General features: G+C 38.6%; 1 protein-coding gene across 1 annotated transcript in view; it reads left to right on the forward strand.

Annotated features, from left to right (window-relative positions):
* Positions 1 to 16989, forward strand: part of LOC133550666 (bromodomain and WD repeat-containing protein 3-like) — a 36161-nt gene extending 19172 nt beyond the window's left edge. Inside the window, exons 19-40 of the mRNA XM_061896608.1 lie at positions 486 to 663; positions 746 to 839; positions 926 to 1084; positions 2795 to 2868; positions 2946 to 3141; positions 3232 to 3342; positions 3454 to 3561; positions 5726 to 5850; positions 5932 to 6014; positions 6119 to 6230; positions 6367 to 6428; positions 7021 to 7176; positions 7279 to 7399; positions 7488 to 7613; positions 7772 to 7844; positions 9055 to 9108; positions 9213 to 9350; positions 9428 to 9580; positions 9655 to 9812; positions 12741 to 12829; positions 12932 to 13054; positions 15220 to 16989. Of these exons, the coding sequence (XP_061752592.1) occupies positions 486 to 663; positions 746 to 839; positions 926 to 1084; positions 2795 to 2868; positions 2946 to 3141; positions 3232 to 3342; positions 3454 to 3561; positions 5726 to 5850; positions 5932 to 6014; positions 6119 to 6230; positions 6367 to 6428; positions 7021 to 7176; positions 7279 to 7399; positions 7488 to 7613; positions 7772 to 7844; positions 9055 to 9108; positions 9213 to 9350; positions 9428 to 9580; positions 9655 to 9812; positions 12741 to 12829; positions 12932 to 13054; positions 15220 to 15953 (3227 nt within the window). The 3' untranslated portion in view covers positions 15954 to 16989. The remainder of the gene's footprint in view (positions 1 to 485; positions 664 to 745; positions 840 to 925; positions 1085 to 2794; positions 2869 to 2945; positions 3142 to 3231; positions 3343 to 3453; positions 3562 to 5725; positions 5851 to 5931; positions 6015 to 6118; positions 6231 to 6366; positions 6429 to 7020; positions 7177 to 7278; positions 7400 to 7487; positions 7614 to 7771; positions 7845 to 9054; positions 9109 to 9212; positions 9351 to 9427; positions 9581 to 9654; positions 9813 to 12740; positions 12830 to 12931; positions 13055 to 15219) is intronic.
* The last annotated feature ends 1442 nt before the right edge of the window (positions 16990 to 18431 follow it).

Consider the following 18431-nt stretch of genomic DNA (forward strand, 5'->3'; position numbering starts at 1 on the left):
TGATTCTCAAACTGTGGTTAGGGTTCAACTTGTCGTACGCGGGCTCCATTTACTGGTACGCCTCAAGAATCACTTGATTAAAGTACAACATTTTATTTTCCTATATATTCAAACACTGTTACTGTTGAAGCTGTGTGTAATGTTATAGTGACCAAAATAATTAATATACTTATTAAATATAACCTCAGCCTTGTTTTTAATAATTACTTAGGCCTACTATCCTACTGTATTTTAATGTTGGTGATTATGGTGGTAGTTTTTTTTGATAGTACTTATAGTACTTGGTGAAAAAAAATTGAGAACCACACCGCTGTATGGTGTAAACTTTTTTTTTTTTATTGAGGGCCATATTGCAATTTTGGCTGCCCTCAGAGGGCTGTTTAGTGAATAGATATGACCAGAAACGTATCATACTATTTACCTCATTTTGCTTATCAATATATAAATTAAATTTATAACAAGCTTTCTCATTCTTAATTTTACAGGTGATGCAGTCGACGTGTTTGCGTCCTCACCAAATGTGGGTCCTCGCAGGAGTGGGCAGGTAGATGGCGTGTGGCAGATGCAGCATAATTCACTGCGGAGTCAAGTGGCCACTGAGCGAGACCTGCTGGCCTGGAGCCATAGAGTAGTTGTCAATGAGGTGCCGCAAGGAATACTAAAGTAAGACCGCAGCAGGTTAGGCTGTATGAACACTGTTCTTCTGGAGGTATGATTTATGGATGGTACCCTTTCCTTTCCGTAGAGCCATGGAGGAAAGCAGACAAGCCAAGAGTGACATGGAATGTTCTTTGTACTACTCAGAGAGGAGGAAAAAACCCATAACTTGTCCACCCAAGGTTTGAATTCCGACCCAGCCACTTATTTTTACCATACCACTTTTTGTCTCACTGTAGTTTTTATTTTTTCTTTCTGCACTTTGTAGACAAAACCTTTGACACGCCTCCGCACTCTGCGGTCGACAAAGAAAAAGCCGAAGCACCACACATATCAGACCCGCTCTGCTCAAGTCCTACCTCCACGAAATAGGAGTGGCCATGAACGTACTTCTGACAACCATGTAGACTCCGACAGTGAGAGAGACGTAGGTTCCAAATAATGATTTCATTTTTGTAACATTTAAAAATGCAGTAATCTAAGAATTTAACTTTTCTTAAATTGTATGTAACATAAAATGTAATGACATAAAAATAGTTAAATACAACTCCTATAAAGTTTAATATTATTTATTTATATACAGTAAGTAAGGAAATAAAACATTTTCTTTTTTTTAATCTAAAGAGTTGAACATTAGGCTTATGTGACATTTAAACAGTGGTGTGCCGTCAGGGCCAGCAAGGCCTTCTCTTCTGGCCTAACATTACCAGAAATCTTGATCACAATTGAAGATGAAAATTATTTTTAACATTTATTTTCCCTAAATATCTAAAAGTGTTCATATTATCTTCATGTCATATTCTGCTCCTTCCAGTGCTATTGTTTTTGGGTTACAGTTTGTATCCAATCAGAATTCAGCTAGCTTATGTTGCCATGCTGTACCAAATCTGCTTGAGGCCTTCAGAATCAACAATGTAGGCGTCTGTGCACTGTAAGTGAACGGGGACATACAGTGACAGACAGTTTCGATAGCCAATCAGATCACGAGTTGGTGTCAGTAAGGCCTTCTAGATGGCCTCACGTTGAATGTGACATTTACGCGTCCTGTGATTGGATGCCCACCGGGACTGTTAGCGGTGGAATTTGAGAACACACAGAGTTGAGAGACAGTTGCGATAGCCAATTAGATCACAAGTTGTTGACTGTAGCTTCTCTAGGTAGCCTGATGTTAACGTGACTGTGATTGTATACTCAAGTGAGTATCCAATAACAAGTTGCAAATTAGCAGGAAGTGTTGACCCACAAAGAAGGAGAACAAAATTTTGATTAAGTGGCAGATATACAGTATATTGTGATGTTATGAGCTGGGTAACATAAGAACTCCATTACCCAGCATGCCACAGTAGTGAAGCACATGCACAGTAACCCCATTTAGGTTGTTGAATTTACCCATGCCGGCAGCTGGATGTTATTGATGACCATGTTGTGGAGTAAACTTTACGAACTCAGCCAACATGCCTCATCTGCATCTTTTATGATTACACAAGACAACAAATATATTTGGAAGGCCAGTTTCAAGAAGGATATTTTGGAATTGGGGGTTTAATCACCAAAAATGATTCCCGGGCGCAGTCACCGCTGCTGCTCACTGCTCCCCTCACCTCCCATCTTTGTTAGCTTCCCATCGCAAGCAAGTGATGATGGTCGTGGTTGAGGGAAGAGTTGTTTAATGTTGCAGTTCGATGATTTTTGAGCACATCATGAAATGCGCGTTTATATTGGGCCACCGTACTCAGAGGGGTGTGGCCGTGGTGTCGAAAGACACGAGAGGAGATGCTGAAGAGTGAGAGGCAGAGGCCTGTGTGCTTGTTCAGGTGTTAAAATGCTTGCCTGATTGCAGGTCTGCTGGTCACTGCCTGGGTGGACTTGTCACGAACTGATGTCATACAAATACTTTTTTTTCCTGATACTTTTGCGATCGACCGGTAAGGTCCCAAAGATTGACTGGTAGATTGCGATCGACGGTTTGGTGACCTCTGTTTTAAATCATATTTTTCTTGAAATGTTATGTCATATTAGGTGTTGTTACCCGTGACCTAATGACAACCAGCAGTATAGAAAATGGATGGATGACTACAAGGCAGAAAACTGTAATCCTTTTATCCGTCATATATGTATAAATTCTGTCTGTTATCAGGCAGTGGAGCAAGCAGGTGCCAGCGATGTGTCCTCTGAGAGTGAAGCTCAGTGGCAGAGTGAAAGTAGCTCCAGGTGAGGGTCTTTTTCTGGAGTGCTGCTAATGCTGTTCTTGTTTGAGACATGACAAATGGCTGTCTTTCCATTCGTAGTGACTCCTCCAGCGAGTATTCAGATTGGACCGCCGATGCAGGGATCAACCTGCAGCCCCCGAAGCGATCAAGCAGGAGGCTGGTCCAGCCCTCAAGTTACAGCAGTTCTGAGGAGGAGGAAGGTGAAGACAAGGAAAAGGAGACAAGAAAGAAGGAAAGTGTAGAGAAGAAGAAAAAGTCCAAGGAGACCAAACAAGTAAGTTGGAGAATCTTTCACCTCGATGTAAACAAATGTGCACTAAGAATTGACATACTGTATATAATTAAACACTGTTTTTATTCTCAGAAACCCACAACCTCTCTGGGTGGACTTGATGCTGAGGCTTGGCTTCCACCTTTATGGGTAATGGAGACCATCCCACACCGCTCTCCGTTTGTCCCGCAAATGGGAGATGAGGTAGAAAATGAACACAGTGACCTTAAAGATACCAATAATTATTGTGACATCATCCTCAGTTTGCGTTGGGTGTTATTAGCGTTAATGGTGTGAGCTTTTGTCTTTCTTCAGCTTATCTACTTCAAGCAGGGCCATCAGGCCTACGTTCGAGCGGTCCGTAGGGCCAAAGCTTACAGTATCAACCCTCAGAAGCAACCATGGAACAAACTCAACCTCAGGGTGAGACTCTTCATTTTATAAGCCAATATGGTGTATTTTTACTTTTTAGGAGGTGCCAACTATTTATTCTGCACTCATGTAAGTTATCGCGGATTGTTAAAGTATGTAAAGACATAATTAAGAATTAAAACTCAACTTATTTGCGTACATTAAAATGATGTGAGAGGTGTTGTATTAACACACATATACAGTATATTCCCTTCTTTCTTGAGTCTCTATGCGCATACAAAATGAGATATAAGCGCTTTACATGTCTTTGGAAGTGGGAGGAGTACTCAGAGGGAACCCACGCATTCACGGGGAGAACATGCAAACTCGACACAGAAAGATCCCAAGCCTGGATTTGAACCCAGGACTGCAGGACCTTCGTATTTTAAGGCAGACGCACTAACCCCTCTGCCACCGTGAAGCCCTTTTGTGACTTATTACAAGGCAAAATTGTTAATCTCAGTCTATGTTGCCACAGCAACCACTTGTACTGAGATGTGATGTGGTCAGACACAACAGAGAGCCTAATTGGCTATAATTTAGCAACCTTTCACCACACATGGATAATGTTGTTTTTGTTATTCTCAGTGCGCACATGAGTTAAACATTAATAATTCCATGGTTTTTGTCTGAGTCACCTTTTGAGGATTTAATCATTTGATTATTTTGTCGGTCAAGCAACACTTAACTCAATCATATGTTTTTTTTATTTAAGAGTGAAGTATGACAACATAAAAGAGGCAATCCTTAGCTTTATGTAATACTCCAGTTATATTCAGCAAAGTGCTCTAAACTTGTGTTTTTCTAAAGAAGAAACAATATATCCAGTGTTACCATGCACTGCACTCTTCATGCAAATATTAAGATAATATGTGTCCCAAAAGTTTGGAAATGTTGGCAAACGATGCACAGACATCCTCAAAAACAAACAGTTGAACCCAATATTGGATAAGTATATAAAGAAATGACTGAAATACGGTCAAATTAAACCTTATGTTAGATCTTTGCGGCATTTCCATTTTTCGGGCTACGTCAGCAAATGCCTTTGCAAATATAATTTTAACTGTTAACACATCGGAATAAGGGCTTGTGTGGTAAAGCTCTGTCAATTTGAAGGCAAATTGAAGTGTAAATGCAGAAGATATATCAATAGAGCTCCCGTCGACAATAACAGGAGGTGACACAAAGAGTTCAATCAGTGTTTGGTGAGTCGTGTGTAGAAGGGGATGCTGGGAAGAACGTCAAACATCCTCCATTCCTGAGCTGTGTGCTCATATCCTCGCGTCCCGTGTCTTCTAGAGTTTCCTCAGCGGATGCTACAGCTCCAAGAGAAAGGGATGGATATTCTTTACTGCGTCACTTCCTCCTGTGGACTTTGAACAAAGCCTTTTTACTCAAGCTTGACTTCAGTGATCCCCATATTGTATTACTCCATTTTATAGTGTTTCTCACTTTCTTTGTCAAAGTGCTGGCAATTTCCACTTTCCTCGGTTACATAGTGGCTAATTTTGCAGTCGTATGCAAAAGGTTTGGCCTTACGAAAACAGATAGTATACGAAACCTGGGGCAACATTTTAGTGGTAAACCAACTTATACGTGGGGCGAAGATAACCAAACTTTTTTTGTTTTTTTTTACGTCAACCCGCCCAATCATACTCTACCCATGAACAGTCAAAAAAGTCATATTCAACAAAATGTTAGCTTAAATAATGCATTTTCAAGTAAAAAAAACACACTACTAAAATAAAAATATAAATTGTTGGGTTTCCGCAGGGCAAAAAAAACGCATTAAAAGTCATTAAATGTTTTTTGCGAAAATTAAAGCCTAAAATGGCAAAAAAAAACATTCAATGCGATGTCCAGAGGCATTCAAAATACAATACAATTGTAGGACTTGGCCAATTGCTCAGGACACAACGTCCGTTGTGTCCTGAGCAAGACACTTCACCCTTGCTCTTGATGGGTGTTGGTTAGCGCCTTGCATGGCAACTCCCTCCATCAGTGTGTGAATGTGTGTGTTAATGGGTAAATGTGGAAGTAGTGTCAAAGCGCTTTGAGTACCTTGAAGGTAGAAAAGCGCTATACAAGTACAACCCATCCATCCATATAAATTAAAAAGTTATTATTTTTTATCAAGATGAATCGAAATTATTCCACTTTCTCCTGATTATTGCAGGACCAGGAATCGGTGAAGGTGGTCGGACTTAAATATGAAGTTGGACCTCCCACTCTCTGCTGTCTAAAACTGGCATTTTTGGACCCAGTCTCAGGGAAAATGACGAATGACTCTTTCTCCTTAAAGTGAGCGTAAATAAACAGTCATAAATTAATCACAGTAGCTCAAATCTATTTTCTCACTCACCTCCTCCGTCTCCAATAAAGGTATCATGACATGCCTGATGTCATAGATTTCATGGTATTGCAGCAGTTCTACAATGAGGCTAGAGAGCACAACTGGCAACCAGGTAAGAAAGACTGCAGTTTTTCGGCTAGTGTACTTTAAGAGGTTGCTATCTTTTTTTACCCCTTTGTTTATTTTATTTTATTTTTATTAATTTTTTTTATGCAGGTATGCGATTTCGCAGCATCATTGATGACGCCTGGTGGTTTGGTTCGGTGGAAGACCAAGAACCTTTACAGCTGGATTATCCAGACAGCCTTTTTCAGTGCTTTGCAGTCAAGTAATTGCATATTATTTGGTTTTCCACAATCTTAACTATTATAAGTTAATGCTAAAATTGTTGTTAGCTAATCAAGTCTCAATACATTTCTTTTAAATCTGTTGTCTTAGTTGGGGAATTGACTTTGTCTTATCAGGTGGGATAATGGTGAGCAGGAGAAAATGAGTCCTTGGGACATGGAACCTATTCCTGAGGAAGGTCAGTGGTAATGAAGCAGTTGGGATGACTCAATTTTTGAGGATTTAATCTTGAAGGAAAATGTTCACCAAAACATTTGCCCGAGTTCTCATACACCATATCGGTATTGTACAACTAACTTGTCTGTTTGTCCGTGTATCATTCAGCAGAATGAAACAAAAAATCCCATGAGTTGGTAACTCAGTCTCTGTGCTTTTAGTATTGAGTGTGGCTGCAAAATAGGGCAACGCGGGGCCAAATAAATGACCAATTCTTTGATAAAAAAGATGAAAAACACTTTTCAATTTTCAATAAAAGTGAATAATAGTATGTTTAATGTTCATTCAGTCATTTCATTCGTCATAGAGGACGCACCAGAGACGGGAATACAAAAGAGGCATATAGGAAAGAATGATCAGCTACATAGTGTGCACAGATTTGCGAGTCCTGATAAAATCAACATAAGTAAAAATAGAAGAAAATATAGAGCAGATGTCTTGTACAATATTTTTTAGTTATGCCAGTGTTATCTATTCTTTGTATACAGTATAGGCAAACACATTTACACCATATCATTCAACTCCTGTCTTTGACATTTCCTTAATGCTTCCAGCTGCATTACCTGACCAGGTGGGTGATGGTGTGGAGGTGGCAGAGGAGGAGCTCAAAGCTCTGCTCTACGAGCCTCAAGAAGGAGAGTGGGGAGCTCACACACGCGATGAAGAATGTGAGAGAATCATTCATGGCATTGATCAGCTGCTTACACTGGGTGAGTCCCATAAGGAGTTTAAAGGATAGAATAGAATAGATTAATTATCATATGCACAAAACTTACTTCCTTACATATTAATTTGTTTTGTTTGTTCCACAGATGTAGCAAAGGCATTTGCTTTACCTGTAAATCTACAACAGTATCCTCTGTACTGCACTGTGGTGGCTTATCCCACTGACATCAGCACAATCCACAAACGCCTGGAGAACCGTTTCTACAGGTAGAGCGTTTCCTGCAAGTTCAGCAGAAATCTTAGACACATTCTGAATCCACCAATACAGACAGGCTGTTACTCTTCTCTGTTCAAGACGCATCTCCGCTCTGATGTGGGAAGTGCGCTACATTGAACACAACGCCCGCACATTCAACGAACCCCAGAGCCCAATTGTAGCAGCAGCCAAAGTGGTGACGGATGTTCTCCTCCACTACATTGGGTAACAAGTTTACATATCTTCATTAGCCCATCAGCAACTCTTAATCTCCAGTTTTGGCTGCTGTACTGAAGTGTTTGTGTGTTTTAATGAAGGTTTTAGCTTGGACTGCTTAACCAATACGACATTGTGGTAACGGTAACACTCCTCTTTGGTTCCAGAGACCAGAGCTGCACAGACATCTTGAATCTTTATCATAAACTCAAGTGTGATGTCAGCAGTGGAGAAGATGAGGTGAGACATTAGTACTGGGAAAAGGATGGGTACCAAAACTTGGTTCCATAATGGCACCGATACGGATGTAATCGGTTGTACCCACACCAAGAAAAAAAAGTAGCTGTTGTTGCCTCATTTTGGTGCTAAAAAATTGTATACTCGGTCACCTGATATTGTGTAAATATCGTCTCGTAAGAAATGACACAGGCACATAAAGTTGGACGCTCTTTTATTTAGTGCCGACCTGAACACGACAACAACCCTTTTCACTTTCATTTTGCTGGTTCCGCTATATGCATCAGTCATGGTCACGGCCAGTAAGGGGCATTCACCTACTGCTCTAATTATGACACTTAGTTGTGGATGTTTATTTCATATTATTTAATTAATATCTAGTTATAATTTTACAGTGAAGCTTCAATTTACAAAATTAATTGGTGGTAAATATAAATATTTGTATATTGAATAAAAGTTCCCCATAACAAACAAAGTAAACATGAATAATGGGTTCCAACCTTAACTTCATATTTTACCATGCCACTTCGTGTATTTAGCCCTGTGATGCACTTAGTTTGAGATCATAAAACTCAGTAACTGGCTACACTGATTAGGAAGAAAAAATTGTATTTCACTTTACCTTGTACTCTTGGCGTGCAGCGGAATACAGGGTCTTAAGGGAGGTCGGTAAAATGAATGTTTCAAACCACACATTGCTTGTCCATTGCTTTCTTTGGACTCCTATTAATCTAGCAAAATTAAAACAATGCTTTTAAAAGGCTAAAAAAAAACAGTTAAAAAGCACACAAAGTAGCACTGCGCACAGTAGGTTATACCTTCAACTCTAAGCTGACAAACGATAAGTCCGCCCATAATGAACATGCTGCGGGGCACAAAATGGCCGCACTGCAAGACATGAAATGTTTGTATGCAGAAACAAGGTTTGTACTTTAAAGCATATTTTTGTTCGGGCTGTGATTTGTAAATAGAAAAGTTTTTACAATAAGGTTCAGTCGAGGTTTCACTGTATTTATATGATTGAATTATTGATATTAGTATTCTGGTTAACTTGCATGTTGCACAAATCCATATAAATGTGTTTATTTAAAATTTTTGTTTGAAAAGTACTAATTTTGGCACTGTTATCAGTTTAAATGTAAACAATACCCATCATTAGGCGAGAGTAAAAAAACATTATTTTTGTATAATGCTTTTATATGGTCCTCTGCAGGAGGTAGAGTTGGATGTGGATTCTGACACTCCAGGGACATCCACAGGACATCGGGTGAGACAAAACGATTCATCTTTATCCTTAGTTTGCCAGGAAACTTTAAAAAAAAGTTTGGGGAATTATTTCCAGTGACAAAGATGTCCTTTCCTCGATTTCAGGAAAACCACCCTAAAAAGCGTGGCGTGGTTTTAGATGTGAGACTGTGGCAGGGTCAATGTCGAAAGCTGCTGCGTAAGATGATCTTATCCCCTGATTCTCAGCCGTTTAGACAGCCAGTGGATCTCTCAGAGTATCTGGTAAAACAATCAGCAGGAACATCTTGTAGTTTCACGCAATGATAACAAATTCAACTTAAATGATCTACTTTGTTCAGGACTATCGAGACATTATTGACACACCCATGGATCTGGGTACTGTGTCTGAGACACTAGCCGCTGGGAATTATGAGAACCCGATTGAGTTTGCCAAAGATGTCCGCCTTATTTTTAGCAACTCCAAAGCATATACACCTAACAAGAAATCCCAGGTAAAGACGAAAAACTTGTTTTTAAGATGTCTGAATGAAGTATTTTCTGAATGTTTTGTTGTTTTTCTGTTTAGATCTACACCATGACCCTCAGCTTGTCTGCCTTCTTTGAAAAGAACATAATCTCCATAATATCTGACTACAAGTCTGCCATTCAAAACGAACGACGATCTCGTCAAAGAGAGAGTTACAGAAATAGTTTGCACAATGGACGCAGCTCGTCAACTATGAGGTATAAACTCAGACCGGACAATACTTTGCTCTTTACTCCACTGCTGCTTACATTGTGCAACATATTACAAACAACACAACAATACGCAAATGTTTGCTCAGCACCAAATTGTAAAACGAATCAAACAACACTGCAAAACAGTTTGCTTATCATTACGGTATTTATTAAATCTGATATGCAAGGTGAAATAAACTACGTGAGACAAATAAAATAAAATAATCGTATTGTTTCAGTCATGTTAACAAGCAAAATATTTATTTATAAAAATTCCAAAAACATGGTAAAAAATATAAATTAAATTAAGTTAATAATTCTGTAATTATAAAACCGATTTTTACAAAGCATCACAAATGTTTATTTTCCACAAAAATGCTTTTTTTATTGTGTGTGAATGTAATTTTTAACCATGAACACAGAAATGTTTACACCTTGTTAAAATTGTAGATCATTTGCGTGAGAATTGGCTATTTTGTTATACTATGAAAAGATATTTAAAACATTGAGACTTATTGGATTACCTTAAATAAGCCATGTAATCCTTTACAGTGGTACATCAACTTATAAGCTTTATTGGTTCTGCGACAGTGCTCGAAAAAAGACCACCATTAAAATGAATTGAAATCAATTTAGTTGGTGCATCACCCCTCAAACAGCACAATTCAGATATGTAAAATGCATTTTAGGAAGAAAAACTTACTTTAGGTATACACATATGTATAGAAACAATATACCTACTCAGTGGCCTAATGGTTAGAGTGTCCGTCCTGAGATTGGTAGGTCGTGAGTTCAAACCCCGGCCGAGTCATACCAAAGACTATAACAATTGTACCCGTTACCTCCCTGCTTGGCACTCAGCATTAAGGGTTGGAATTGGGGGTTAAATCACCAAAAATTATTCCCGGGCGCGGCACCGCTGCTGCCCACTGCTCCCCTCATCTCCCATCTAGGGGGTGATCAAGGGTGATGGGTCAAATGCAGAGAATAATTTCGCCACATCTAGTATGTGTGTGACAATCATTGGTACTTTAACTTTTAACTTTAATATAATGTACTAACAACTACGGTAGTTTTATAAAATAATGTAATAGTAATGTACAGTATTTGTGTTATCTGTCTGTTTGTAAATAATGCATATGAGGCGTATTGGCTGAGTTATTAACGTTTACTCACACAGCGTGCTTATCACCACTTACTAGCTCCCGGCATGGCCACATACAACAACACTTCATGGGGCTACATCCTCTGCCACTGTTGCATGCTGGGTAGTGTAGTTCCCATAGCCCCTAGCTCATAACATCACAGTATTTACCTTAGAGAATGGATTTCTACTGAATCTTCTTACTGCTGCTTCCCCATCAAACACACCTACAGCAGATTTTGCATATTTTCACAAATAATTGTCTGCCTATAAGATATTATTAGATATTAGACTCATTTTGCCTCAGCATGGTGCATACAAGCAACAATATGCCCCAACTGCCTCACCAAGTTGATTCCACACAGAATCTGGTTTTTGATAAATTCCCAAATTCAACCAATGTCATTCACTTCTTCTGTTCAGCACTGTCTTTCACACTCGCTTTCTTCCTTTCCGTGGTTGTCTGTCACGAGTTATAAGCTAATGTTTTGGGTGGGTTTTACGGGGTTCAGTTTGGCATTTACTAGGCCAACTGATGGTGGGGATTCTTATAAGTTTTTGCTTGCAACTCAAAGCATAACAATTAGCCAAAATGCAGCTCTTATCTTCAAGCACTTTCAAATTTGGGGCACTCTTAAAGTACCACTGTAATAAAAATAAGAATATTATTTCCTACAACAACAACAACAACAACATTTGACATGCCAAAACGCATTAAACAAAATGATGTTTTGGCATGTCAAATTTTATTGTTGTTTCACTTACTGAATTGGCCTAAATATAAGACAAGCTGTCAAAATCAAAATCAAAGACACATTCTGAATATCGGTAAATTAGATATCTGTTAAATTCCTATTATTATTTACAGTTGTCTGATGACTGCTGCATTGACTTGTGACCATACTTGAATGTGTGTGAGCAATAGGAAGAAGTCATCTGGCTACACCTGTTGGTTTGCTTGTATACATATCTTGGCCCTCAAATATTAAACAACTATTTTTTTAATTCAAAATACTATTTTATAGCCAGGTCAACATGAACATAGCATGTTTTATAAGGTATCATATATGCCGGACTAAAAGCCGCTACTTTTTTCCCCAACTTTTGAACTCTGCGGCTTATTCAAACTTGTGGCTAATCTATGGATTTTTCTTTTACGAACGGCTGAATTATAGAAAGGATTAAACAAATAAATCAAACAATGTACTAAAATGATACACCTTTTAAGAAACTGTTCAAACTAAAAATGTTCACAAATTACATGGAAGAAGAATCTTGACAAACATCTTGAACCTTATCAAAAAAGGAGAGCATCTTATTCACTTAATGAAGAGACATCAATGACTTTTCTGTTTTGTTTGATCAGCTATTTTACTGCCCTGTTACAGGCACCGTATGGGAAAATTATGGTAGGTAAATGAACATTTACAAAATATTTCTATGGAAATATCTAATTTCACGACACATGAATCTGCACTTTATACTCCAGTGCAGCTAATGTATGAAAAAATTATTTTACTTTACCGGTGCAGTTTATAGTTTGTCAAATCTGTAAAAAATCATTATATTTCAGAGTTGGTACATGTTAGGATACGAAGCTGGACTATTTGAACGTTACTGTTTCTGTTTTTGACATAAATTCTAGTTTTGCAGTGTGAGCAGTACTCAGTACTGCATTTTACGTCACTGCAAAACATGACGTTTCCAAAATTCTGGCTGTCTGTTTGGGGCCATTGAATCTCCAACTGATTTATATAAATGGCATCTCCCCTCTGTTTTCAAATGTGCAGCTCCAAAAAGAAGCACAAGTCAGACACTGTGTTGCAGCCCAAAAAATCCCAGACATCAGTGAAGAATCGTGCTCGGAAACCTCATCAGGGTATGAAGTATTATATTGAAAACAAACCGCCTCTTTGAATCACTGTCTGTCCAATATAAAACAATTTGTGTGGCTTAGGATAACATTGTCATGTTGATTTAGCCCAGGAAAGCAGCAACTTAGCAACAGAAGAAGACTACGACAACCAGCCTTCTTCTCCCAGTTCAGAGACAAGTAACGAGAACAGAAACCAGCAAAATCGCAAAAAGCTGTCCAAAAAATCAGGTACAAGAAGCTTCACCTTGACTCAGCCCTACAACCCTTTTACCCGTTCATCATAAAACATGTATTATGATATCATAATAGCATAATAGTGAGGGGAAAAAAAATATATATATATATACACTATATATATATATATATATATATATATACAGTGTATATATATATGTGTATATATGTGTGTGTGTATATGTGTGTAGTATATGTGTGTGTGTGTGTATATATAAATGTGTGTGTGTATATATATATATGTGTGTATATATACGTATATATGTGTGTGTGTTTGTATTGTATGTGTATATATATATATATATATATATATGTATGTATATGTATAATATATATATATATAATACATATATATATGTGTGTGTATATGTATGTGTGTATATACATATATGTGTGTGTGTGTGTATATAGACGTATATATGTGTGTGTTTGTGTATATATATGTGTGTGTGTGTATATATACAGTATATATGTGCATATACAGTATATGTGTATATATATATGTGTGTGTGTGTGTGTATATGTATATATATATATTTATATTTATGTATGTATATATATAATATGTATGTGTGTGTGTATATATATGTATGTATATATATATATATATAATATGTATTTATGTATGTGTGTGTGTGTATGTGTGTATATATATATATATATATATATATATACCTATCCATACTGGTACTACACTGTAGCTAGTTTAAGTTGACCACCTTTTATTTTAAGAACAAACACACATGGCAATTTATCTATATCGGCAAAGTTATCAAGTTTATTTTCATTTATCAGAATCAGACATACTTTCATTCGATTAATTGATATATTTATTGGCTTAAGCCTATCGTGTACCAAAAGCTGAGGTACCGTACTGTGGGTTCCCTGTATCGTAGCACACCTAATGTCCACCAACTCATCAAGTTCCAGTTTACTGTGTTCTTCTTATTGCCAAGTGCCCGTTTGAGTCGACATCGACATACACTGTGGACATAACATTTTAAACACTAAGGGGTCATTTGTATGAACAATAGGTGTATTTACGTTGTCATGTTGTAGTACGAAGCATCTTCATGTTATGAAAAAGTTCTGTTCGATGTGTTGTGAGACAAATTTTAGTGCAAGTTGGAACTCATACCTAATGTAACACTTAATCCACTCACACTGTACAGATGGACATAAAATACAGTATTAAAAACACTAAATACAGCAATTAAATGAAACTAATATAAAAGAGACAACAATTCCCTACCTGGGAATGAGTACTTCATTTGGTACTGACCAAGGTATGAATTAATGTAAAATCAAACATTACCATATTTCAGTACCTTATGTTGCCTGTGACGTCGCGTCCAGTTGCATACTTGTCACAGGCTCTAACACTTAGCAGCAAACCCAGCACTCACACAGCACACATATCCGACAGAAAGCACTCAAGCGTAAAGTATGGCTCCACATTTCCACAATGTGCTAGCTTAATGCTAATTTACTGTACATTGACTCTGCTATATAAATGCTACTGGTTAGCATTTGCAATTTTGTGTGGCGATTTCAAGACTTTTAAATTTGGTGATGAAAAAACTACAACAAAGATGCATGTTACAATCAAACAGCTGCTGTGTATTAAGTACAATATCTACAGTATAAACACTTTGTAGTGCACAACAAAAGACTAGACTGGGACAGTCAGCTTAATAGCAAAGACTGCTTCATTGATAGGCAACACACCATAGTCGCTACACTACTGCCATCTAATCCTGGAATTGCAACTTAATGCAAAGTCTACTATATAATACTTGCAAATGAGACACAGAAATGTAATAAGAAAACAGTTATCAGAATCCGCTTATTTTCAAGTGCTTCATTAGAAAATGAGAACTTATTATTAAATAATTAGCATTCATTAACACATGAACACACACATAAGTACAGAAAATTAGTACCGTTATCGATTCCCAGGTACCCAAGATTCAATTGTGAAAGGTACCATCCCTATCCTTACCATTCTTTACCATGCTTAAAGGCATCCTCTTTATCCTTAATGATGGTCGCGGCGTTTGAGTATACAAATGCATTGGTGTGCGTTTCTCCTCTCTTGAAGGGTTTGATGTTCATGTTGATTAGCGTTGAATGTTGCTAACTGTCAACAATTGTTACAGGTTTCAAGCTCAAGCTGCCACAGATGATCGTTTCCGAGCAGCGCCACCATCCAGACCTGCCTCAATCTGATGATGACGGGGAGGAGTCCCGGTCCAACAGCTCATCGTCCAGGTCATCCTCCGTGTCCTCATCTTCGTCGTCGTCCTCGTCATCGACTGACAGCGAGAGCAGCTCGGACGGCGAGGGGGACAAATACGTGGAAGGCGGTGATCACGACTACAGCAAAGCGCCATGCCTGTCGCTGCGTATCTCCCTGAAGGGCAGGCTGACCACCTCAGGGAAGAGAAAACATAAAGAAGAAGACATCTTGAAGGGTGCTAAGAAAGCACGAGTGCAGCAGCCCTTAGAGGAGGACAATGAAGAAGAGGAAGAAGAAGAAGAAGAAGAAGAAGAACAGGAGGAGGATGAAGAAGAGGAGCAGCTACCACCGGGAAATGTAAAACCAGATCAGCAAGAGGAAGATGAAGAAGAGGAGGAACTGGAAGAGGAGGAGGAACCAGCGGAGGAAGAAGAGGAGGACATCGCAGCAGTTTCATCAAAAGGCCCAGGAAGTTCTCGCCAGGTGAACACTCGCAACCGAGGCCGCAGGACAGTCGTGTACCAGGACGAGTCTGATGACGATGGTCAGGGGTCCAAGGAAGACCGCATTAACTTAGGCAGGTCTCGCTCAGGACGAGTACGCCGCATGACGGAGAAAGCTCGTGTCAGCCACCTAATGGGCTGGGGCCACTGAATATAAAACAAAAACAAAAAAACTAAACTACAAAACGCTCAACCACGCTGCAGGGATTTTTTGTGTTTTTTTGTGTACAGGTGTGTATAGAATAAATCTTATATTATATATAAATATGATCAAGGACTTTTTAAACCTGAGACTGTTAGACGGTGCTAACATGTGGCCAAGGTGCTTTTTTGCCTGCCTGGCTGCTAGCTGCTGGTCATCATGGACCTCCTCCCCCACCTCGGCCTTACTGGTACTTTTCTTCCTCTGCCCTTCATCCTTCACTGGCCACCAAAGAACCACGGTGCTCATTTTCCTGTGTCTTCCCAAACATCCCATCTGACGACCCTTTTACATCACTTCCTGCTCTTTCCTTCTCCACCTCTCATTCACAAACTATCATGGCGAAGAAGAACTTGTAAATATTACGTCTTCCCCTTGTTCCACTTTAATGGCATTAATTTAGTTTTTTTTTTCTTAGAATTTCTGAATCCTGTTTGTATTTGTACACCTCCACAGTGGAGGTCTTCATGAAGGCTTCCTCTCAAAGGGACTCATGTATCAGCACAGGGGTATTTATTTTTCCATCCTATCCGACTCGGGTCGCTGTTTCATGCATCGACCGTGAAATATTTTGCACATTTTATCTTCTCCATGCGGCAGCTTAGTAATGAAGATAATAGAAAAAAGGTCATAATTTTTATTTATGAATGCTCCATCTGTGCCGGCACCGTCATGTTTTTCTGAACAAACAAAACAGGATGCAACTACAAAGTAGTTTGGGTTTTCTTGCTTGATCTGTGGCTCCAAAACCAAACAACTGGATTCACAAAGTGTCATGTTTACGGTGTGCCCAAATCAGTTGATTTGCAACAACCATTTATTAGATTTATTTAGTGGATGGATCGCAGTCTGACTTCCTAAGCGTTGCATTAGTCCACACAAACGTATAAACTTTCTACTGTAGGTGGGATAACTTAGCTCTGTGACTTGTCTTTTATACATAGTGTCCAGCTTTTTTTAAATAAAAGATACCCATTTCTTAAAATGACCTTTGTTTTTTGTTGTATGCCCCATTTTGGCCTTTTGATATTATTTGTGTAACACGCTAGGGGCCATAGGGCTGACTGCAGTCAGTCGTCCCTCGTCACATCGCGCTTTGAAGTTCACTTACTTCTTGTAAAGATGACTCTGTAGGTGTTATTTAATGTCTAAAATGACTTTTCATGTTAAACATTTTTATAAAGTTGGTCTTGATATTCTAGGTATGAAAATATTAAATATATAATAATTATTACTTTGTAAATGAGGGCATCCCATCTGGTCGCCAACTCTTGGCGACCACAAGTAGATTTGTCTATTGGAGGAGTGTGTGCATAAAAGATACAACCAACAAAATATGTAGTTAGTTTATAATTGGATTATTAATGTTTTACAAGTTATTTAAAGATTTGTATTTACTTTAAATTTAAAATCATTATAACAGATTACATTGACAACTAAAATTCAGTTCAGTCTATTTTGTTCAATAGTCATCTGCTAAGATTCTACAAAATGTCTGAAAGGGGAACTGCACTTTTTTTGGAATTTTGCCTATCGTTCACAATCGATATGAAAGACACGAAGACGCGTGTTTTTTTTAAGGATTCTAGCGATGATAAACGCTTGAAAGCGGGGCTAATGGGAGTCATCGTTGTAGCCTTCAAAGCCCTCTAAAATAACTTCAAAACCCTCCAAATCTATATGTAATGTAACAGACACGTTCATAACAATATGTAATATGTTTAATATTTACCGTATTTTGGTCATTTTTTACATTATCCTCAGTGTGTTTATTTTCGTTTCCATATGTGTGTTCCTACTCCCAGAAACAAATGCGAATGTGTTCTGATCTTGGTAGACTTGTAACAGCCAACGAAGACGAGTAAGGAGAAATGAGGATTCACAATCTTATATTTTTTAACCTGAATACACGGAAGATGAATTGCTGGTTATAGAAGTGAGGACAAACAGAGGGTGAAACGTTGGAGCAGACGGAAGCCGAGAGAGTGAGGTCGGCGTGACTTGGACCCTGCAAATGTGGAACTTGGAGCCAATCTATGCCGACAGAAATGAATTGCTTACCCAAAATCAACTGGAAACGTCCCAGGCCAGCTGGACCAAACGAACGACTGTCCATCGAGTGAGTCACTAATATTGATCATGATACATCATGCGTGTTATCACAACTACATACACTGTCGAGCTAGTTGTGTACAAACAAACAATGAAATGCGGGCTAATATTATCTAGATCAGGGGTCTTAAACACGCGGCCCGCGAGACGTTATTTTGCGGCCCGCACCTTGATGTGAAAACTTAATGTCGGTTCGGCCCGCGAGTTTTATATGAATGGCGCTTTACAGCGTCATACTTTTATACCCTCGATTTTTCCAGGAGACTCCCAATTTTCAGTGCCCCTCCAGGGGTAATCATTCACCCGAATTTCACC

The sequence above is a fragment of the Nerophis ophidion genome, linkage group LG04 (genome assembly GCF_033978795.1).
Source record: "Nerophis ophidion isolate RoL-2023_Sa linkage group LG04, RoL_Noph_v1.0, whole genome shotgun sequence".
Classification (NCBI taxonomy): domain Eukaryota; kingdom Metazoa; phylum Chordata; class Actinopteri; order Syngnathiformes; family Syngnathidae; genus Nerophis; species Nerophis ophidion.